Below are 24,094 nucleotides of genomic sequence, written 5' to 3' on the forward strand. Positions count from 1 at the left end.
ATTCAATTCCACATTAGTGCGTGCTCTCAAAGTGGTAAGGGCAAATCAGAAATGAACCTTCACCGTTTCACTTGCTGGGATAACACAAAGGTTTCCACTGACCCAGTAAAACAAGATTGTTTTCTAGGAATACACGATTGGTCAAATGCTAACACAATAATTAACCTTAAACAGATCAGCTTCACAGATAACAAAACCAAAGGTTTACGTCAACAGACCATCTGGCAAACTCTATGGAGCGGGCATTGTCTAAATATTAGTGAAACCTCCACTTGTGCTGTGATGGTTAAGAATACTGCTGTCTCAACAAGATTCCCCCAACAACTTAAAAGTATGATTTTTGGTTCCATTTACATTCTGGGTATTTTTTGTAATTTGAGGGTGTGTATTCATGTAACTAAAGCTAAACTTCATTCAAGTGCATTTCCACTGTTCGCCAGCCAAGTTAAATGAAGGTTATATTGCTTGGCACTCTATCTTCCTCATGCTGTACTTTAAACAACATGCAAGCGCAAAAGCCTTTGAATTAATTTCTCCAGCGGTATTCAAATGTCAGCGCCAGAGACGTCAGCACTTTTTCCAAGGAGAGACTGAGCTACAGATGGAAAGGCAGCTGAGCCAGGAAACAACTGACTTACCAAAACACTGTTTGAGGTTAGTGGTAGTTGCTGTGGAGATCCAATCGACTAAATGTAGCATATTCTTCTGTCAGTACAGACAACTGCAGCACAATTTCTTCTTTTTTTAACGCCAAGAGCCCAAACCACAAATATCCACTGACTTCTTGGCTGGCTATCATGGGTGATGTTTTCCTTTCATATTTCCCAAACAGAATGGGAAAATCACTTTCAAGCAGTGTAAATCAAGTGTGTAACAAAAGGCACAAACCTCCATATATGGCTCTATGACCCTAACTGGCAATGACTGTTACACTAGATGAGGTAAAGGCAATAAGGCAACATGACAAAGCCAGTATAAGTCTCACCTTCTGCCAATCCATTACCATTGGAACCTCTGTAGCTACAGTGCTCTGGGGGTTGTCATCAGCATCACTGTGACAAGGTGAAAGTGACTGGGGCTGAAATGGGGTTCAGAATAATGAAGAGTGGAGGCAACTTACTTCCCTATATGAGCTCTCCTTATGCTATGATGCCCTCCATTCTCTCAATAATGGGTTGGAGCGCTTAAATTAAACTCAGTTGGAGCGCTTAAATCGTGTCACTCTGTCATATGAGAGGCTAGGGGTTATAAAAAGATGGGGATTACTTCATGCATGTCTGCGACTCTATGCAGTTGGTCTGACAGTTTGGAGTGGGAGACAGGATGGGGTGGGTCAAGCACTTGGAGACAGCAATATACACTTCTACGTCCAGCACTCCCCTGACCAGACACATTCCTGTCCAGGGACTCTGCCATTACGTCTACTGAGGAGTGTAATCCATATCCATAAGGTCGTGATCTCTGCTCAAACGTGGTTACATCACCATGATAGGGGTTACCCAGACACCCAGTACAGGCCAGAAAACTTCAGACAAAAGAAACAGAACGAGACAGAGGGAAGCAGCTGAGTAATAACAGTCTGTCTTATCCGTCATCTTATCTGTACACATTATGACCCATGAATGTTTATGAAGATAAAGACGTTTGCCTGCAGTTGTAAGATTTCACTATCAAACCTGCATGAAATGTATCTCTCAACACATGACTATTAGTTTCAGAGTCTTGGATCCTCTACAGAGCCATTTTACTGAAAAATGTTTGTTTCTGTAAATAAAAATGTCATACACCTTGAAGGAAAATATCTATACGCTTTAGCAAACTGCATACTTACACAAGCTATTTTCAGTTCTTGGTGATTAACCGTCACACTTCCTATTTTGGTGAATTCCAGGGGGAATGGAATGTCGGGTCTTATGACTGCAGTTTTCAGTTCAAGAGGTGAGTCATAAACACAACACCCAGCTCCATGACCCTGAGAGTAATGGCTCGTACAAGCTTAAATCTGTGTATCTAACGGTCTCTCGTCTCCCTGTTTTGGTCGTCAACTTATTATTCATATCCCATCTCCCTGCTTCAGGCACACGGAAATGTTCTGGTCAACAGCACCACACTCACAAAAGGAAGGCAGGGAAATAGTTGGGACGCTGGGTAATGACATAAATAACAGTTAACATCTATGGAGCAATATTTCTCTTTGAGAAAAAAAACTGTTCTGACAGTACACATGAAGATGACAATTAACACAGTCAGTGAAACTCAATTTGGTGTCTGGAAGGCAGAACACAGGCCCAACACAGAGGACAAAGACCTCTCTATGAATAAGCAGAAATTCTCCAATAGAAACCAGAAAACAGCGTCAGGTAGCCCAGCTGCCACAATGGCTCACGCTCAGAAAAAGACCATGAAAGTCAATTAAGAAGGAAATTAGGCTGGAAATGAATTATCCAGCCCTGTAATCTCATCAGCACCACATGGTAATTGAGAGGGCAGATTATCACTCCTGAATTAGTGCAGAGTTCAGCTGCACTCCCACGTCCGCACGTCTGAATTTTATACAAGTCCAAGGTGAATGCGGGAAATGGATTTTTCAGCTTTTCTGAAAAGAAAATTAACAGTTTCACAAACTGGCTAACATCACTTGATTATGTGTATGAAGCAATCTTGCAATGTACTGGCTGAATAATGGCATCTGTTGTAATCTGTATCAGAGAACCAACATAAAGCATTTTAGACACCAAGGAAAATGGTCAAGAAGTGAACACTTAACATCAAACACCACACAGATACAGGGCGTCACATACTGGAGAGTTTCAAAGTACCCAAAGTGTCACCATAAATGAACTAAGGATAAATTGAAACATCTCATGACCTTCGACAGGAATAAAGGGTCCATTTATGAAGGACAAAGGCTCGCTTTCACTCTTTAACCAGTAAATATATCTGGAAGTGATACATTCTACTGGCTGCTGTGTACTGACTTTTTATTTTTACAACCTTATTACATTTGCATGCACAGTGGCTTTGTTGGCTTCTTGCAGCTTGTGTTTAAGTAACTAATCCCAGCTGTTCTGTGGGAGATCTCCACCCCTTCTGCAAGCATAACCAAGTGAATATGTGAAAACCAAAGAAGGTAATGTCTGCAGCATCGTTGAGAAAGAGTAAGAAAGCGCACAGATAAATTAATTATTGGACTGGATGTCCAAGTTTTAGCAGATTTTTGTAAAACCTAACATTCTGTTGCTCCGAATAAGGTACTACAGGTTCCCGTATATCATTACTGGCAGATTCAATAACACAAAATAACACACCCCTTCTCCTACTGGTCATTATTCTCACAGAGATGCTAGAGCAATGCAGAACAAGCAGGGAGCAAGGAAGCGGCAGGATGAAGCGGTTATCCTGTCTCATTAGTGTCCCTTCAATCTGAAGGCCTCTCTCTGCTTTTCTTCCTCACCTTCAGCTGTGGTTTCAGCATGCACAGGGGAAACATTGGCTGGTATGAGTCAGTGGATGTGGCACACAAGTTACCCCAGCTGACAGGAAATCAAAGGCCACTGATGATTGTTGTAGGCCTTGTTCGCAGTCAGCTTTGTTGCTAATTTTGAAATGGAGTTAACAGTTCCCATTAGATTCGGTGGGACCCACATCAAAGGCTTTACTGCATATCCTGCCATTTCTCTACCCAGAGCAACCTTGACTTCATGTAGCTGCTACTGTGACAGTCCCAGGAGAACTGGAGGAGCTGGGGTCAAAAGACTGCAAACTCAAGCAGGGAAACTCATTCACATAAAAGGCACACCATCGCTAGTGGCATTTGAGCCTGCCTCAAACCACAATAAGCCTTGAACAGAAATCCAGTCTCCTATTCAAGTATACTAAACAAATAATTTGTCCTAGAATGTCAGGGAAAAAAATACTTCAACATTGGCTGAAGTGGTTTTGGCAAGGGTGAAAATGAGATGGGTTTTCCCCCCATTTTGAATGTTTGAATGCATGCCAGAGATGATCCTTCTGATCTAGACCCGGTTTTGAGAACCTGGTCTGGTTTGTGTCCCAGCTCAGTGGAGGAAGCAGAGCCGGATCTTGTGAGACAGAGCCTGACAGATTTGCAAGATCCTCCCCCGCGCCCCGAAGCCACATTGATCCAATGGGAAGGAACGCAACGACGAGACCAGAGTTATATAGTACACAGTAAATAGCTGCTATCTTCATCTCATTAACACCAAGAGTCAGGTTGGAGAGCCAGCATTAACATTCTTTCCTTAACCATATAACCTATAGCCTTTAAAACATAGTCAAAAGACCACACTATTTCTGGATGTAGTTCAAATGCCACACTGTATGCATGATCCACCAAATGCCTCTTTGAAAAGAAAAGTCTTTTTTTAAAAAAAAAAAAAAAAAAGAAAAAAAAGAAAAGAAAAGAAAAAAAGAAGCTCCAAGTCATTTTATCAGGAATTCATTAGATCTAATAGGCAGTGCTGGATTCTGTCGACAAGAAGAGATGTGGTGTTCATAACATTTCTACTTCTCTCTATAACACTAAATCACCCCAAAGTCATCAAGCAGGAAAGGGGAAGACACTGCGCATCATTCATTTACAACTTGGTAGCTGTGGGCTAAATATAATGAGAACAGTTAAAGAGATTCCCATGAATCCATGAGCAGATGAGACACGGAGGTGAAAGTACCTTCTGGGGAACATAGACAAAAACTAATTCCATCTTTGTGTGTTTGAACTACCAGTAGTAATTACCAGAAGTGCCACACAACAAATGGGTAACACTCTACTCAAGGGTAGTGTTCATAAGGCTAAATGACGCCTACATAAACACTTCATGACTCATATTAACCTACATCACAGGCTTTTTCCAATCTGCTTTCTTCAATACTGCTGTCAAGTTGAGTCATTACAGATTTTTGTTAACAAGGTTGTGTTATGATACTTTGATTTATGTAACTTGAACTGAATTGAATTTGTAGCTCAATGTAATTCTGGTATCTAAGAGTAACATAATGATGATGTGACATACTATATCTTACAAGGTTAAGACAGGGTTAAACTGGAAAAACTGAAAGAAAAAAAAAACTGTTAGTGGAAACATGGACATGATTTTAACACTGAATCAAAATAAGTACAGCCCATGGAAAGTGTTAGCTTTTTTGACATTTTTGCACAAGCAAACATTCGATCGTCTTTGAAACAGTGCCTATTAATAATGTTGTTATACTCGAACAAAACCACAAGGAAAATGACCTTTTTCAATCATTTATTCAACAGAAATATCAATAGATGTTATATTCTTCTGTGGAAAATGTAAGTACACCCTTGGCCTCAGAAGCTTGTATTGCAGAAATGCTTTAGCAGAAATAACTTCTTGTAGAAGTTTTGCATATTTGTCCACCAGGCCTGTTGGAATTTCTGACCACTCTTCCATGCAGAAGTCTTTCAATTGCAAGATGTTTGAGGGTTTTCTTGCATGTACTGCCCATTTGCCATTCCTTGGGGGATTTGCTAGTTTGCTTAGGATCATTATCCTGTTGAAAGGTCCACTTTGGGTTCAACATCAACTTTCGGACAGATGGCCTCAAATTATCTTCATACACTATTTGATATCATGCAGAATTCATAGTTGAATCAAGGAATGCAAGCTGTCCAGTCCCTGAGGCAGTGAAGCAACCCCAAACCATAACATTTCCATCACCATGCTTCACAGTTGGTATGAGGTGCTTCTCCTGAAAAGCTGTCTGCTGTTACTGTGGCCAAACAACTCTATCTTTGATTCATCTGTCCAGAGCACATTATTCCAAACGGCCTGGACTTTGTCTATATGTTCATTGGCAAACTGTAGTCTTGCAAAGGCTTTTTCCTGGCATACCTCCCATGCAGGTCAAATCTGTGCAATTTCTTTCTGATTGTAGAAGCATGCACTTTGACACCAACAGCTGAATGACTTAGTAGCAGATCCTGTGATTAAATTTTAGGGTTCTTGGAGACTTCTTTTTGCATCAATCAGTCTGCTCTTGGGCTGAATTTGCTGGGATGGCCAGTCCTGGACACATCGGCAGTTTGAAATCTGTACCATTTGCAAATGATTTTCCTTATAGTGGAAGGATGTATTTCAAATAATGTGGAGATCTTTTAATTCCCTTGCCAGACTCATAGGCATCCACAACCTTTTTTCTGAAGGCCGTACAGAACTCTTTATATCTTGACATGTTGACACCACACACCTCAATAGCAAAGGTAACACCAGACATTAGATATGAGAGGGGTATAAATAAGACAGGTTCCACCTGAACTCCCTAAGCAGGTTCTAATCACTGACACCCAATCTTGAACACCTGATTCTAATTTTATGGATCTGAAGGTGTGATAAATGTACATGAGCTGTAAGCTGTAATCATCAAGATTAAAATAAAAAAGGCTTAAAACATTTCAGTATTTATTTGTAATGAATCTAGAATATTTGAAAGTTCCACTTTTTGAATTAAATTACGGAAAAAAAAGAACTTGTCCACGATATTCAATTTTTTTGAGATGCACCTGTATATACGCACCTAATTTAATAAGAAATGCCTTGTTGATGAGAAAGGTCAGAGGAAAACGGTTAGACTAGTTCACGCTAACACAAAGTCTATGGTACCTCAAATATCCACTCTTTACAACCACGGTGAGCAGAAAAACGTCAGAACGCACAATGCGTCAAACCTTGTAGCTGGTAGACTACAACAACAGATGATCACATTGGGGTCATGGAAACTTGGTAAAAGACCAGCCTCTAGTCCTCAGGGCAGTGCAACACATTGTGTGGAAAGCACTATTTGGCTTATTCTGAATGAATGAGCTCACAGACACCCACGATTCACTAGTGCTGATCTGACTGACAGGGGAAAGAGAGAGAGTGAGTAATGTCATCCCTCCCACCCAAAGAGCAGAGCAATTTTGCTCTCTTGAATCTGGGCCATGGATGGCTATGATCCCTGGACATTAGGGTGAATGATTTTTTCAGGGGCCCATGTCATGAATATATTCAGGGGAATTTTATATATATATATATATATATATATATATATATATATACACACACACACACACACACACACACACACACACACAGTAGGTGGAACAATTTGATGACGAATCATCATTTACAATTTAAAGAAAAAATGAGGCACTTGTCTAAGCTGTTAAATCTTGACAAACAAATTGAAGAAATGGTCTTTATGACACCTAACACCAGTTTCTATCAGTTGTCCAAAACAACTTAAGTCAAGTTTTAATGACCAAATGTTATTCAAATGCTGTTCAGAACCTCTGTTCACAGTAAGTTCTTACTGTACTGTCCATGTATGTGAAAATCATGGGCGGTTACACTGTCCAGACCAGAGAATCAGGATGAGTGTAATTCTGTCAGCAGTGCCGACAGTCAGAATGCACTTATCTTTACTCTGCCACTTTGTTAGTACAGTTAGCACCAGTCAATTCTCTGGAAAGAAAAGAAAACACTTGGACTTTCCACACAAGCAAGAAACCGGCTATGACATCACTAGAGGACTCTGAATAAGCAATTAAGCAATAAAAGAAGAAGTGGTTAAACATATGAATAAACATGGGAAAGGCCCAGTAAACATTAATCTGAAGATGTGAAATACTTTGACGCTTTGTTTAGACCTAACCTAGAATGTTACCAAAATCATGTTTTTAAAAAAAAAATATATATATATTATTTATTTATTTATTTATTTATTTAGACATATTTTTGAGACTAGAAACTATTACCGTAAACCAGACAATGAATACAGTGAAGCAGTTACGACGCAGAAAGCACCGGGAACATGTGCAAAAGCTCAGTAGGACTATTCTGTTGATTTAATTCTGCTACCATGCCTCAGGCAAAAGCCTGGTGTTTTTTTCCACAAGAACATCACCAAGCCACTGTACTGTTCAGTGGCTTTATAACTGTTTTGACCCAAACATCAGCTAAAACACAACAGACATTAGGAATGCATGTACACGCTTGGATCCATGCCACGGTGCTGAAACCTGTGGCTGTTTCTATTTTCTGCAGCTACACAAACAGCCTGCAAGAACTTCACTTTGTTTTGATTCATGGAGAATGTCAGTTTCCTTGAGTCACCGAAGAAATTAGCGCAAAATACTTTTAGACAGGCAAAAGAAGAAATGCAAAAACAAGCCTTAATGAGTGGACTCGTTAGACTGGGTGATTGGGGTTCGGAGGTAGTTTAATTCAATCTGCACCTCTAATCCCAGCGTCCACAATTCTTTCTGTTCTCCACTCTAAACAAGCACAGATTGGCTCATTTGAAATTGAAAAGAGGTATAACTATTGATCTTGCACAAAGAGAGTCACAATGTGTTCTCTGTGAATACAAACAATGCTGGTGTGCCCTAATCCTGACCCGATGAAGAGCGAAATAAAACAAGAGCTGCCGAGTTCAGCTGAAGTTTGCACAAGTGATTACTGTAAGTGCAAACGCTTAAGTGCTGATTTGTGGAATAAAACAAATTCATGATTAGTGTGTGGACTTGGAGCGGGAAACATCAGTGACACAATGCAGTACGGAAGGATTCGCTCTCTGATTCTCTGAATATGGAAATGGAAAACTAAAGAAACAAAAGAGTACACTCAAGCAGGAAATGACCAAGCAAAATGATATTTGGACAAACCCTGTTTTGTGCTGTGTTAGCCAGAGTGCGTGTGCGTGTGTGTGTGTGTGTGTGTGTGTGAGATGAGAGTTACTGTGTTGGCCAGAGCTGTGTGAAGATTCAGAGAGATGGGTGGAGTGATAAAGTCGGTGTTGTTGAAGGCCATGTGGGAGTTCAGCGTTTAGAGGTTAAGTAAAGTCGACTCACCCGGTGTGGGTCGTACTCGGAGCCTTGGCGTCGAGCCTCTAACTCTTCGTAGGCTGGAGCAGCTCCGTCTCTCCGTGCCTGCTGATACTCTCTGCGCAGCTGCTGGATACGGTCCATACTGCTGCACCAAACACACACACACTCAATGTTGATTTCCATATTGATTTAGTCTTAACAACTACATATTAAACAAAGCCTGACCTTATTGTTTAATGTGTCCTCACCCCTGCTGTCTAAAAGCTGAGAAATACACATGCTAATAAGTTTTTGATGCCTGCACAAATGCATAAACATACAGAGCAAAGGCTTTAGCATAATAGATTTTATACGCTAGATGAAGGTCAAGAAGGGCATGCTTTGCTGCTGACGGCTTCAATGAGGAACAGGAAAAGTTTCTGAAAAGCGAATGCAGCACAGTAATATTGAATTCACATCAACCCACAGCACAACACTCGCACACCGAGCAAAACCCAGAAGTTTAATCACAGATAATCAGCATTCTCACTACAGTATACCTCAGAACAGGATTACAAAATACGACTCAATTTGTGACTGTGTGTAAATGTATGTGCTGATGACATTTTGCCAAGGATTCAAAGTTAAACAAATACACAAAAAAACAAAACAAAAAACCAGACACAGCAAACGGCTTGTTGATCTAACACTCAGCCAAAGTATGTGTGATATTTTCTCTCTGTCTGTGCTCAAATATTGTGTTGTGTTACAAAGCCATGGAAGTGTGACGGTGCTGATAAGGGCCTGCCTGTCAGTTCAGGGCTACTCGCACTCAAACACAGTATCACCTACGTACACGCCAAAGTCACCCGCAACCTTTCCACATCACAAACGCCACACACACACACGCAGAAAGAAAGCACAGCACTGTAAATCACACATCGCTGCAATGTCAACAACAGCTAAATATCAGGGTGTCCAGCTCAATATTATGCCAGTATGAAATTTAGATCACCACAACAGCCTTCCTCAGCCATTATACGAAGACACGGTCCAGCATACATACAAACTACATTTAGAAAAAAGCTCGACAAGCGACGCATCTCCAACTACAAACAACACTGCTGACAGAGCTGCAAACACATCAAGGAAACAGTGAACGTAATGCGGCCATAAGATACTAAATGGAGTTCATGAAGTTGAGACATAAGGCTATATCATGACGCTTTAAATGAGCTGTTATGAGTTTTTGAATTCATTTAAAAAGATGTTTTATTTAACATGATGTACGCTTCTGTCTTGGATGATTTGAAGGATAAGCTGACCAAGCACTCATCTGCTATGCTTGCTCGTAACTTTCATTTAATTAATAATTTAATCCATAAAAATTCAGACCTTGAGATAAGCAATGTCTCTGATTAAGATGCTGTCTATTGCAAAAGTGTAATGAAAAATGCCTCTTTTTTATTTTTTTTATTTTATGACATATTGTGGTTACATTACATTGCCAGACTGCAACATCGGACTTAATACTGCTCCTTGAGTAAGACAAATGGACAAAGTCAGAATCACGTGCAACTGAGACACGACTGAGAGTCTCCCAAACAGCTGTCTGAGTAGCGTCATGAGTACGTCCCGTAAGCAATTTCGGTATTAACTCCTCGGTACCTGCACATTACAGCCCATAGTCCGCATTCCATCCAAACACGTTATATCAACTACGCTAAGGCTGTATATGTATATGGATTTGTGTGGGCTTGAAACATGGAAAGTTAATGATAAAGATCATCACCCACTAGTTTATACAGAAAATGCAAAACAGTGACTTTATATACACATACTGGGCTTCTATCAAACCTTTACATACATCAAGGCAAATCATATACATATGTTTAGCATTTGACATAAAGCCGTATTTACATTGTGCTATATATATATTTGCAAACTACACACATGCACAGACTGACAAGTCCAACAACACAGCTTGACAGTGTTACCTAAGCAACTGAGTTTAAATAAACATATAGTGTCCAACACTGAAGTGACTACATCTGCTGTGTGGATGAGAGCAGCACATTCAAAATGCTCAGGATTTTTACATACAATGAAAGTAGAAGATTTTTTCAGTAATACCAATACAAAAGAGGCAAATTTATTTTCCTAAAAGTAGACAAAGCGATCCCAATTAAACAAAAGAGAAAAAAAAACATTACATTTGGTCATTTATTTATTAAAGAAAATGATCCAAAATTACATATCTGTGAGTGGTATGTGAACCTCTGGGATTAGCAGTTCATTTGAAGGGAAATTTGAGTCAGGTGTTTTCAATCAGTGGGATGACAATCAGGTGTGAGCAAAGACACAAAGGAACGCAGGGTAACTTCTAATCAACTAAAGACCTCTCTCACATTGGCTAATATAATGTTCATGAGTCCGCCAACAGGAGAACACTGAACAACACTGGTGTGCATAGCAGGGTTTCAAGGAGAAAGTCACTGCTCTACAAAAAGAACATTGCTGCCTTTCTGCAGTTTGCTAAAGATCACATGGACAAGCCAGAAGGATAATGAAAAAATGTTTTGTGGATGGATAGAATTTTTTGGTCTAAAAAAGAAATGTTATATTTGGAGAAAGGAAAACACTGCATTCCAGCAAAGAACCTTATTCCAGCTGTGAAACATGGCGGTGGTAGTGTCATGGTTTGGGTCTGTTTTGCTGCATCTGGGCCAGGACAATTTACCATCATTGATGGAACAATGAATTCTGAATTATATCAGTGAATTCTAAAGGAAAACGTCAGGACATCTGTTCATGAACTGAAACTCCAGAGAAAGTTGGTCATGCAGAAAGACAACGACCCTAAACACACAAGTCGTTCTACTAAAGAATGGTTGAAGAAGAATAAAGTTAATGTTTTGGAACGGCCAAGACAAAGTCCTGACCGTAATCCAATAGAAATGTATTGGAAAGACCTGAAGCGAGCAGTTCATGTGAGGAAACCCACCAACATCCCAGAGTTGAAGCTGTTCTGTACTGAGGAACGGGCTGAAATTCCTCCAAGCCGATGTACAGGACTGATCAACAGTTACTGGAAACGTTTACCTGCGGTTATTGTGGCACAAGGGGGTCACACCAGATACTGAAAGCAAAGGTTCACTTACTTTTGCTGCTCACAGATATGTAACATTGGATCATTTTCCTCAATATAAGTATAATATTGTTGTCTCATTTGTTTTATTGGGTTCTCTGTGTCTAATTTCAGACTTGTGTGAAAAATCTGATATATATATCTGATCTGATGTGTATACACACACTGTATATCTCCTAGATGGTGTTCAGTACCATTCTCGATTACGCCTTCCTCTCTTTAGTCCTGAGACGTTTTTCTAATATAGTAAACTATGAGCTCAGTATAGTCCTTAAAGTTGATAACCTTTGAACCTTCAACAGCAGCAAACTCACAGTTCCGCTATCAAACATTAAATACAGTTACACAATCAACACGATTACACGATAATAATAAAGCATTGCGTTATAAGTACAGCCGTTTCTTGAGGGGAAAAAAGGTTCTTTCCTCACAAGAAGTTATTAGGTGCCATAAGGTAAGAGAAAGTACAGGACAACTTAACGCAAATGAAAGAAGCTGAGAAAGCTAAAAATAACTCGAGACATTGGAGGGGAATCCAGATCTGATTAAAAAAATGTTTTTCCCCCAACTGAATGGGAAAGAAGTGGGAGAACGACTGATGCTTTGGAACAAGTGAGCCCTGACAACTCAACTCCCCTTCAGGCACTCGGTAGAACGCTCAAATTTAATTTGGGCCTTCTCTGGGCTCGCAACTAATCAGCCTGTCTACTGTTTATCCACTGCTTCACACATCCTCTGACACACACACGCACACACACAGACACACGCAGACACCTGTCTGCATACGCTCATACCAATATGTCAGTGTCACTGCTGTGCTGAGAATGCTCCACCAGCCCAATAATGTCTGGTCAGTGGTGGCCCATTTCCATAGTGTATAGAAAATAGCAATATAATCAGCAACTGTATACTTACATGCTAAATTTAGCTGATAAAACTGCTAATGAGTGTGTCTATATAATACATATAGACTTCATGTGCATGTGGATGAGGACAGAACAACACAGTAGCATCTCTTTGCTTTCTGGACACTCGGACAGAAATAAACAACGTGTGACAGCAAACTTGCATCATACTTACATTCTTTCTTTCTCTCGCACACATGCACACGGTTCAATAAGGACACAGAGGTCCCCACAAAACCAGATTTCATGTGCAGTGGGAGCGAATTAGTGCTCAGGGATATGCGAGTTATATACAGAAAGGATGAGGGCACTGAAGGCCTACAGGAGCTCATCTGGAGCGGGGAGACTCTGAGTTATGGCCCGACCTCCATCCTGCCATTTTTCACCCCTCAATTTCTGTGATGGAGGGCCAGAGAGAACAGAGCTGAGACGTGTAGCTGCATCTATCTTCTGCTCTCGCTGCTCAACAACAGTCCCTCATGGCTAGTTTACACAATTTATGGTGCGCCTTGCAAAAAAAAAGAAAAGAAAAAAGAGGAAGAATGAATAAGAAAGAACAGAAAGAGGGGAAAAGCTGGAACTCAATGAGAGAAGTGTACTGATCGAAACGGGGAGAAGTGCCTTACTAAAAATAAACACAAAACAACAGGATAATTTGCAGCAATCGAAGAACGTGAGCATTGTCCATTCAGTATGGGAACGGTAGAACTGAATGCTGGAGTCCCACAGAACGAAAAGGAGAGAAAAAAGTCAGAAATGTTACTTCTTAGTTTTCTAGAAAATGTTATTTCTTAATTTTCTTATTTCTAAATTGCATTTTTGGGATGAAACACACTATACACACTATATATAATTGTGTGGAAACCCGACCATCACACCTATATGTGGGCCTTCCTCAAACTGTTGCCACAAGAGGCCCAAACATGTTCCAGCATGACAATACCCCTGTGCACTAACTGAGGTCCATGAATACATCATTTGCCAAGGTTGGAGTAGAAGAACTCGAGTGGTCTCAAGTGAGTCCTGACCTCAACCCCACTGAAGACCTTTGGGATGAACAGAAACGCTGACGTCCTCATTGGTCGACATCAGAGCCTGACCTCACTAATGCTCTTGTGTCTGAATGAAGACAAATCCCCACAGCCACGTTCCAAAATCTAGTGGAAAGACTTCCCAGAAAAGTGGACGTTATGAAAAATGAAAAATGAAAAATTATTCCAAAAGACTGAATATTGAATACTTTAAGAACAAAAAAGAGAATGGGGGAAAAACAACCATATGACTATGCAGTTTATTTTGGAAGAAATCAAGAGCAAAAACCTAACTGAGGTCATTATTTCGGTAGACAGAGCTGTAAATGAAATCTGTTTTCAGTAAAGCGCTGGACAAGGAGAGACTGACATCAGCTAAAGCTTTTACACACACACACACACACACACACACAGCCTTTTTACCAAACGGCTGACAATGCTGGATGATCACACACAGAAAACATCTTCACCAAAACCACAATAAGCTTCTACAGCTGCACCAATGTCATCATGACGTACTACAGGAATCTGAAATGAAACGAAAATCACTTACTCTGGACCACAAAGGACTTGAAGCTGCTGAGTTACACCATGTTGAGGATGTAATGGTCTTATCAAGATTATATATTAACACATGCATTACTGTGATGTTGTGTTAATCTAAGGATTTATGATAAGATTCTTACCTGTGTGTGGGGGTGTGTGTGTGTGTGTGTGGTCTGAGGTAGGGCTGGGTGATAAACCGGTATGGGTATTTATCGACGGTACACCTTTATCGGTAATGATAGTAAAATTGTTCGGTATAACGCTTGATAAAATGTAAACAGACGAAGTTTGGTTGCATGAACAACCCTCAAGCGTGCACCGTCCGTGAATCATAAACAGTCAATCAAATGCCTTGATAAAATTGTGTGCTACGAGTGACAAGCAAACAGCCAATAACAAGTTGCGTATCTGTGGGGTTCGATTATGCCGTCACCATGTGACATCACAACACGTACGAAAACGAGCCTGCCGAGGAGATTGTGAATAAAAAAGGACGTCAGCTCACCAGTGTGGCAGCTTTTTTTTTGGTTTCTTTTCATCTGACCAACATCAGAACACCACTGTGTGCAAGCTTTGCAAAAACAAACCCAACAACAACAAACCCTGTCCCGGCTGAGTACGGAGAAACAAGCTGCGAGAGACTTGTAGTGCACATGCGCAGCCATCCGCACATGTATACTGCGCGTGACTCTGAACAGCGGGCGAGGAAGAAATGTGATATTTTGCCGCTTTTTGTGTTTTGTGTTAAAATGTCGGCTCTGGAGAGGACAGCGAGTGTCCTCAGAGCAGGAGCTCGCCTCGTCAGACACGGACCTCAGCACAGTGTTATCCGGAAATAAGTGTTAAAGTGGAAGTTTTATACGAGGCTAGCCTAACTATGCTAACAGGCTCAGCACAGACCAGAGACCAGTTTGCCTTGATTGTTCTACGCTTCCACTCTTACACCGCACACATTTTGTAACATTTTATTTATTAAGTTCAAGAGTTTCTTTAACACTTGTTTATTTAATCTTGATACAAGATATAAGAGAAGATATTTGTTTAAATTCTAGTTTGTTTTTGACTGTTAAAGCTAAAATGATTTGTTGTTTGCCTTAATAAAGTGGGTAAATAAAAACACAGTGGTTAAATTCAAACCTTTTTTTCTACTGGTCTTTATTTTTAAAAATAAAAATAAAAATGTATCAATAATTATCAATACCGAATGATATGAAACATTATATTTTGATATTTCTTTTAGCTGTACCGTCCAGCCCTAGTCTGAGGCTACTTTTTTCAGTGTGGCCCATCAAGTCCCTAGATGGAGCATGCACTAGAGGGATTGAGAGCTGTGCATGTGACCATATTTTACCCATGAAACTTAATTACCGCTGTCATTTTGATAAAGCACAGCCTTCAGATTCTAAATGAAGAAACTATCAGTCTTATTTCAGTTACACAAACATACACAAACATACGAGAGAGAGAGAGAGAGAGAGAGAGAACACAATAGAGAGAAAGATTAGAAATCAGAATGGAGATGGAGAAGAAGGGCACGGTATACCCTATCTCCCCCTCCATAAAGCTGGAAAGGGTAAGCCGAGCTTCAGCACCTGGCGTCTTCATCTGCCCCGCTGCTCTCTCTCTTCCACAATGACACTTTACAAAACGGAAAGCAGGAAAAGTTCAATAAAGGCTATAGATATCTGTTTTCTCCCTCTCTCAGCAGCAGGAGAGCCAGACATCAACTACAGCCTGTGTTATCGATTCCCTCGGGCAACAGCGATGGCTGTCTGATTGCAGCTAGAGAGAATTAATGCTCAGCCTGGAAAAATAAAGAAAGAAAGAAAAGAATAAAAGAGACAATTTTTATCTATTCATTTCATGCGTAAGTGATTGGGTACTTGGCCGACTTCCAAAGGAGGCTGAGAGATGAGATACTACAAATGAATAGAGTCATTAATAAGGCATGCGGTAACCTGAATTCTCTCACACATACCCTAAATGAATTTACTTTGATTTTGTAATAAATCTCAGATTTATAGTTAATTAATAAATACTTACATAAATCGTAAAGGAATTAAATTACAACCGGTTTCCTATATATATATATATATATATATATATATATATATATATATATATATATATATATATATATATATATAAACATACATATACACACACACGCATATCCCTGTCCCAAATACTGCACTGATACTCCTCATTGGTGTGTCCCTGTGAGAGTCTCAAAGTTCAATTCTCTATATGGGATTCAAAAGTGTACCTTTAATGCACCCTTTAGCAAAACCACAATCAACGTCAGCAGCAGCCACTGACCACAAAACGTCTTGTGATTATGAGTGTGATATTGTTAAATGGAGATCGCCAACATCCAGCAATGCTGTAAGGTCTTAAGAATCATGTCGTAAATCTTCGCTTTTACACCTTGATGCTCACAATATCTCTCACACTACAGGCCCACACCTCCATAGACTCGTAGGGCAATGACAGGGCTTCGGTTCTCACTGCTTTCTTATAGCGTGTATCTATCCCCCCAAGCATCATCTATTCTACAGAACACATCTCCTATGATTAATTTTAACATAATCCTCTACTATTTGCGAGCCTGGTTGGTCTTCCGCCTCTCCGTTAGCTGTTTTACGATGGGACGAGGCGTGGAGTTGAGCGGATCTTAAGTGCAGGGTAAATAATGGCTTGCATCTAGAACCCACATAAATCCAGCAGACAGGCCTGCCCAAAATCCTAACTGCCAAACCTGAAAGCACAGTCCAGCGATTAGCTAATTATGTCATCTCAGAAATAGACCACAAAACGCTGTCACAGTAAGACCAACCGAGAGAGCATGGGGAGGAGAGTGAGGAAATGAGGAAGAGAGACCACTGACAAGTTACAGACTTCAAAAGCGAGACATCATTATCTGTTCGACAAAGAGAGAAGCATGTATACACTCCTCTCAATCTGCAGCCTAATCAGGCTACATGAAACAAACAAACAGCACATTTCAGTTTCCTTTTCCTTCTTCTTCTTTAATCTGTTTCTCCTTTCAGTTTCTGTCTCTGTTTCAATCCTTCTCTTTCGCTTTCACAGAGTTTGTCAGTTACCGGGGCAGAACAGACAGTTAGTCTTAAAGAGGGTGTTCAGAACTAAGCAGACGTTAGAAATGAATCAGATTCTGAAATTCAGACAAAATGAATCAGATTCTGAAATTCAGCAGCACTGTTCTATAAATATAAGATCATAATAAATATATTTAGCATCTTATATTTATAGAACAGCGCTGCTGAATTCACGTTAAAGCGTTAGCTATAATATGTTATTACTTCTACAGTAACAGCTTGCACAGGGACTCGTATGGCATAAGTGGTTTTAAAAAAAGTGTATGAGAGTTGAAATTTAGTTCACTTTTGAAAGGAGTCTCCAGTGTAGACACGCAAAAGTCTACAGAAGAGAGGCTGGTGAGGGAGCGACTGTTTACAGCTGTTAAAACAAAAGTTCTTATATCGTCCACAACGTTAAACATAACTGTACAAGGATTAAAAAAAAAGTATGACGTGGCATTCGTTAATAAAGAAAAAGTGCTTACACCGTTGCTGTGGTATAAGGGGAATACAACACACCAGCTAGTGCTGTTTTTAGGAAACTAATTAACATGGAAGGCATCACATCACCCCACTGATGATTAATGAACTGAAACAGCACACCCCATTATGTTTTATTCCTTACTTAACAATGAACAGTCCCTCCAGGAGTTTGCAATTTTGCGATCACAGAAATGAATGCAAAATCAAGCGAACTCTGCAATATTCGGACGAGCTTGCAATTATTCCAAATTACCGCTGATTATCTGCAGATCTGGGCCAAGAGGCATCTTGTGACATCACAACGCGCATGTGACAGCTCTCTTGGATTCACGTGCGTCAAACACTAGTACAGCTAAAAGATCTCATTTACCCACAAACATCACTGTGGAAGACCGTGCAAAACAATTTCGTGCACCTGCAATTTTGCCAATTCAAGTAGTTTCCCCTGCAAAAAAGCACAAAAAATGGCCTCCAAAATGGTCTAGTCCTTCAAGAGCAAGGATGGGTCAAGGCTCACCAATCTGCCAACAGACTGACTCCGATTGAGAACGTGTGGCGCAAAATAAGGCAACGAAGGCCCCGTACAGTTGCGCAGCTGAAGAAATGCATAATGGATGAATGGGGATAATTCTGCTTGCTAAACTTAACTGGTGACTTCAGTGCCCAAACACTTAATAAGTGTTATTTAAAAAAAAAAAAAAAAAGTGATGTTACACAGTGGTAAACAGTCGACTGTCCCAGCTTTTTTGGAGTGTGTTGCAGTCATCAGATTTGAAATTATTGTACATTTAAAATAAATAAATTCGCAAAGTAAAACATCATATAATGTGTTAATAATGTGTTTCCAACATAGAACAGGGTCCATAGTGTCCCAACCATTTCGGAATTGGGGCGGTATGCCGTGCTTTCACATCAAATAAGAGTAGGTCTAATCTTATTCCCCTCATTTTTTATTTTGCTTAACCCTATTACACAAACCACAAAAAGAGAGGAAATTCCCTGGCTTCAGAACCGAGTTTGTTAAGCAGTGACGAGTAGAAGACACGAGGAAGCGCTTGTGAGTGAATGTGAATGCTCTAACAGGCAGGACTGAAGGAGCACGGAGCAGGACTGATGGAGGAACGAGCAGAACGCAGTGGATCTCTCAATTTTCTCCACTGCTCCAATGCTCACTAATGGTAGCAGGCCGCTGCGCTCTAATTGGTAGACATTTCCAGAAATTAAATTTGACAACAAAAGATAGCCCTCTATGACAGGTTGGCTTTACGGCATCCTAACCAGAAGTGACAGCACTTTTTACATGCCATTTGCAATTGAAGAAATAATTAGAAATATTTTGGCTAGCATAACATTATTTGGACAGGCAATCAGTGTTTTTCTCCCGTTCCGTTCCTCTTCTCTCTCTGATTCTTCCTCTCTTCCCTCTCTCTCTCTTCCCTCTCTCGCAATATTCTAATTTGCTGCTATGCAGGTGATGGCCAATTGAGGCCAGGGCTGTTTCATTAAAACGCCTATCATACTCAGGAACACTGCTGCTACGCATAAGACCGGCTGGCCATGCACACAATTTGTGACAAACAATACAAAGCAAGTATCCTTATTTGGTCACTCTGGAGCTGAATTATACAGTAAAGCAAAAGCAAAAAAAAAAAAAAGGAAAAAAGCTCAGAGTTCAACTCGACTAATGAGCTACGAAATGCAAACAATTAAGAATCCTGCAAAAATGGTCAAACCTTAAATCCTGCTGTTGCTAAAAACAGAGCACAAGACATCTCAGGAAAGACTCGTTGCTAAGCTACAAGATGCCTCTGTAAGAAGAAAAAAAAAAAAACACACCGTTTGTGTGTGTGTGTTTATTTGCCCTTCTTCTTCTGTACGCACCTATTCCATTGTGAGAGAGATGTGGAATTACTTTCATTCGGTAAGTGGCAGCTAGGAAGTTCTTGAACAAATATTAGAGGCCTTTCTCTCTCATTGTCAACCTCCCCTCTCTCGATCTTTGGTACAACGTGTACACATACACATGCACATAGGGTCCCACTTCAATTACTTGTAGCAGGGATATACAGAGACAGAGAGAGAGAGAGAGAGAGAGAGAGAGAGAGAGAGAGAGAGAGAGAGAGCGAGAAAGGTGGTATTGGGGAAGAGGGGGGCTCCCGGATTCAGGGAGACACTTAAGAGACCAGCTTGGCAGTGTGTAAAAACAGCAGTGGAGTGTGTGTCTGGAGCACCAATTCAGCTCAACAGAATGGCTGATTAATTAACAGGGAGAAAAGCACTCGAGCACTCACCCAACCTGCACTAAAAGCTTTTCTTTCTCCATCTATAGATTTATATAATTACTTTGACAGCAATGCAGCTCTAGCGCTGGATGCAGAGCAGGAGGGAATTGGGAGGTGGGAGGGGAGCAGAAAAAGCCCTGGCCGTGGCACATTTCGGCCGGTTTGGCACAGAGAAATCTTTCAGCAATAGTGGGAGCACAATGGCAGCTGATAGGGTGCTCGAGTGAACATAGTTGACCTGCCGAGTTGTAGTTGATGGATTCGTGCAGCATTCAATTCTGACCCTGCTGGACGGCTGATGGGGAGTGGTGGGGTGTTTGTTCGGGGCATCGTGGAGGTTATTGTTCACGGGTACATCCTGAACACACCATTCACTACACAGGGACAGACCGAGGCTTGTGACGCTTTCTTCTTCCATTCCACCTTTCAAGTCTAATGCACCCTCCTGATTTATTTCTTAGCAAGGTCTGCAGCGACGGGACACCACGGCGTCCCTCTCCGTTTCCGTCTCTTTCTCCTTCACCAAGTCGCCGTGCACAAAAACAACTCCCTCGTCTTCTCCAACTCTTCATCTCCGTGGCTCCTCTCTCCAGAGAAAGCATGATTAGTTTTTAATTGGAGCGGAGCAGAGCTCTAGAGGGCTGGGGTTGTTACAATGGGAATTTATTTTTTTTTCCAGGAGCTCTTCAGGGCCCGAGATGCAGGCTTCGGCCCCCCTCCCCCAAACTCCTGCTCTTTCCCCACACAAGAAGCACCTCAAGAGCTTTGCTACATTCAATGCTCTCTCCAGGTCTGGCTCTCAGATGAAAGGGAAGATGGAGAGGCGGAAAACAAGGGCAGGGAGGTGGAGTGACTGCATGCTAAGAGCTCAGCATAGAGAATGAAAAGGAAAGGTTTTTTTTTTTGTAGGTGAAGGCTAGGCTTGTAGGAGTGAGAGTGAAGTGGCTGCTCTCACCGAGCAGTCCTAGGTTCATACATGAGGAGAGGAAAGTTCAAGCTGAGCTCACACACCGCTGCTGCAGGGGCAGGTTTCTGGTCTTCCTGTAGTCTGAAAGCTTGGGCGTCAACAGGTGCGTGCGCCTACAAGCTTTGGGAGGAAACATTAGATCATGAACTCCTGCTTAAGAGATTACAACAGCATCAGAAAAAAAAAAAAGAAAAACAGAATGGGATATTTTTATTCTCACGATCATTAAAGAAGATAACAGGACAAAGAGACAATACCAAATATAAACGTCTATTACATTTGAGTAGCTCTCCCAGACGGAACACAAAACAAAACAAAAACAGTTTACTACAGCCATCACTCCAATACTTTTTTTTAGACTTATCTAAGATAATTTATTCCATAATTTCAGACAGAAAAAAAATAAAATTGCAAAGTGCGACGAAGCGACAGACTAAGCACAGAGTAGTGAATGTTATAGCGATTAATGACTCTCTGCGCTCCCTGGCCTGTGTGATAGCGGCGGTGGTTGAGTGGACTTTTTTTTACGACCGTTGTGAGCAGCAGACTTCTAAATTGCTGGCCTTTCTAAATAACTCGCTTTCTTTAATGGCTCTCTGTGGCTGGTATTAAATCATACAGCCTCTTTATGGCTCAGCGACTCTCACATTTAGCAGACTCTCCGAGTGCAGGCGCCACTGATGTATAACTAATTCATCACGCTACGTCAACATGCCTTCACGTATCGCATCGGCAGGCTTTCAGCAAATCCAAAGTGAGGAATTCGCAGGGAGACAGGTGGGGAATTGATATGCAGTGAAAAACAGCACACCTCCTCACACCTGGGCTGCAGGTGAGCAAATTAGGGACGCTTTAATCATCAGAAGCGGCGAATGATTTGTCATGGGTCTTACGTTAATCTCAATGCTGACTGCTGGGGAGAGTGAGCGTGTGTGTAGGTGGAGATATTTGTTGCTCTCTCTCTCCCCCTACTATTCGAAGTGGTCATAAATGGAGTGGTAGATCACGAGGTCAAGAGCAGCACATCAGTCACTCATGGGACTCTCAGGCCACTTTGTGATGGACGATGGAAAAGACGTGAAGTCAACAATATTGATGTGGTTATGTATTAAAGCAATGTTGAGTGTGTAAGTGTGTGTATATGGAGATGTATTAGTGGATGATGGGACCACGCAGGGCAGACCTGATGAGTCTTAGACATCAATGCATGAGTAAGCATGAGAAAACTCACATCATGGTCCAAGTTTCTGGCAGTTATTAGGATAAAACCAACAAACAGTATGCACATGAACATAATTACACCATTAGCACTGCAGCTCTTTCTCCCTCACGCAGACGGTATTGAAGATAATTTACACCCGACACACACAATCTGTTAGACAAAGACATGCCAAATCAGCATTTTTGTTTGCTGATTATTCCCATCACTCAGAGTAAAACTAAAGGCATGTTCCTTTCCGTAGCGCTTACCTTTTTTTGAGCAGTGTTTCTGTAGTAGAAATGAAAATACCGTAGACATGAGACAAGAATTGTGTGAAAACATGATAATCCCCTTAAATGGCACAAACTGTCATTTCCTTTCCGTGTTCAAATACAATCATGTAAGAAAAAGGTTGATTTGCACAAATAACTGGTCGGTGTTTGTAGGGGTGGGTGGTATGAAAATGCATGATATGAAAAATCTGATGATATTTCTAAGTACTCCTGATTCCTGAAACCACAAGCAAAACTTCAGCTGTCAACCTTTTACATCGACTATCCAGAGAAAACCCACTAAGCACTTGTTGAGACAATGGTTAAGACATGATGCTAACTTTATTCACCTCTGCCAATATTATTAATAACTTGATTTGTAAGACTAAGGGGATTCTTGATTTAGACATGACGCACTAGCAGCCTCTGTCATCTGTTTTGACTTTTCCCAAGTCCTCTCGTCTTGACTCACTACCACAGAAAAACAACACTCCATTTCTATGACGGTTACAAACACTGAAAGCAGAATCACAGTTGATCTAGACCTTTGTCTCATTTAGCAATGAAACGCCCAGGCAGTGGAAATGTTTAACATGGCGTATGCCAAGCAGTAAGAATAGCTCACGAGATCCATAATTACACAAAAACCTGTAATATACACCACACACAATGCTTTTACATACGCTGATCAGCCATAACATTAAAACCACCTGCCTAATATTGTGTAGGTCCGCCTTGTGCTGCCAAAACAGCTCTGACCTGTCGAGGCATGGACTCCACAAGACCTGTGAAGGTGTGCTGTGGTATCTGGCAGCAAGACGTTAGCAGCAGATCCCTTAAGTCCTGTAAGTTGTGAAGTGGGGCCTCCATGGATCAGACTTGTTTATCCAGCACATCCCCCAGATGCTCGATCTGATTAAGATCTGGGGAATTTAGAGGCCAAGTCAACACCATGAACTCTTTGTCATGTTCCTCAAACCATTCCTGAACAATTTTTGCAGTGTGGCAGTGCGTATTATCCTGCTAAAAGAGGCCACTGCCATTAGGGAACACTGTTGCCATTAAGGGATGTACTTAGTCTGCAACAATGTTTAGGTAGGTGGTGCGTGTCAAAGTAGCATCAACATGAATGCTGGGACCCAAGTCTTCCGAGCAGAACATTGTTCAGAGCCTCACACTGCCTCCGCTGGCTTGCTTTCTTCCCATAGTGCATCCTGGTACCAACTCTTCTCCAGGTAAGTGACGCACACACACCCGACTGTCCACATGATAGAAAAGACAAGAGGATTCATCCGACCAGGCCACCTTCTTCCATTGCTCCATGG

The 24,094-nt window shown here is 41.1% G+C and overlaps 1 protein-coding gene across 3 annotated transcripts in view; it reads right to left on the reverse strand.

The window, feature by feature from the left end:
- The window catches only part of pard3bb (par-3 family cell polarity regulator beta b), a 321,269-nt gene that overhangs the window by 31,595 nt on the left and 265,580 nt on the right, over positions 1-24,094 (reverse strand). For 2 of the 3 annotated variants that reach the window (XM_053627241.1, XM_053627240.1), the window contains one exon: positions 8,879-8,999. In XM_053627241.1, coding sequence (XP_053483216.1) covers positions 8,879-8,999 — 121 coding nt within the window. The remainder of the gene's footprint in view (positions 1-8,878; positions 9,000-24,094) is intronic. The other variant, XM_053627242.1, reaches the window with a different exon arrangement.

This window comes from Ictalurus furcatus, chromosome 6 (genome assembly GCF_023375685.1).
Source record: "Ictalurus furcatus strain D&B chromosome 6, Billie_1.0, whole genome shotgun sequence".
In the NCBI taxonomy this organism is placed as follows: Eukaryota; Metazoa; Chordata; class Actinopteri; order Siluriformes; family Ictaluridae; genus Ictalurus; species Ictalurus furcatus.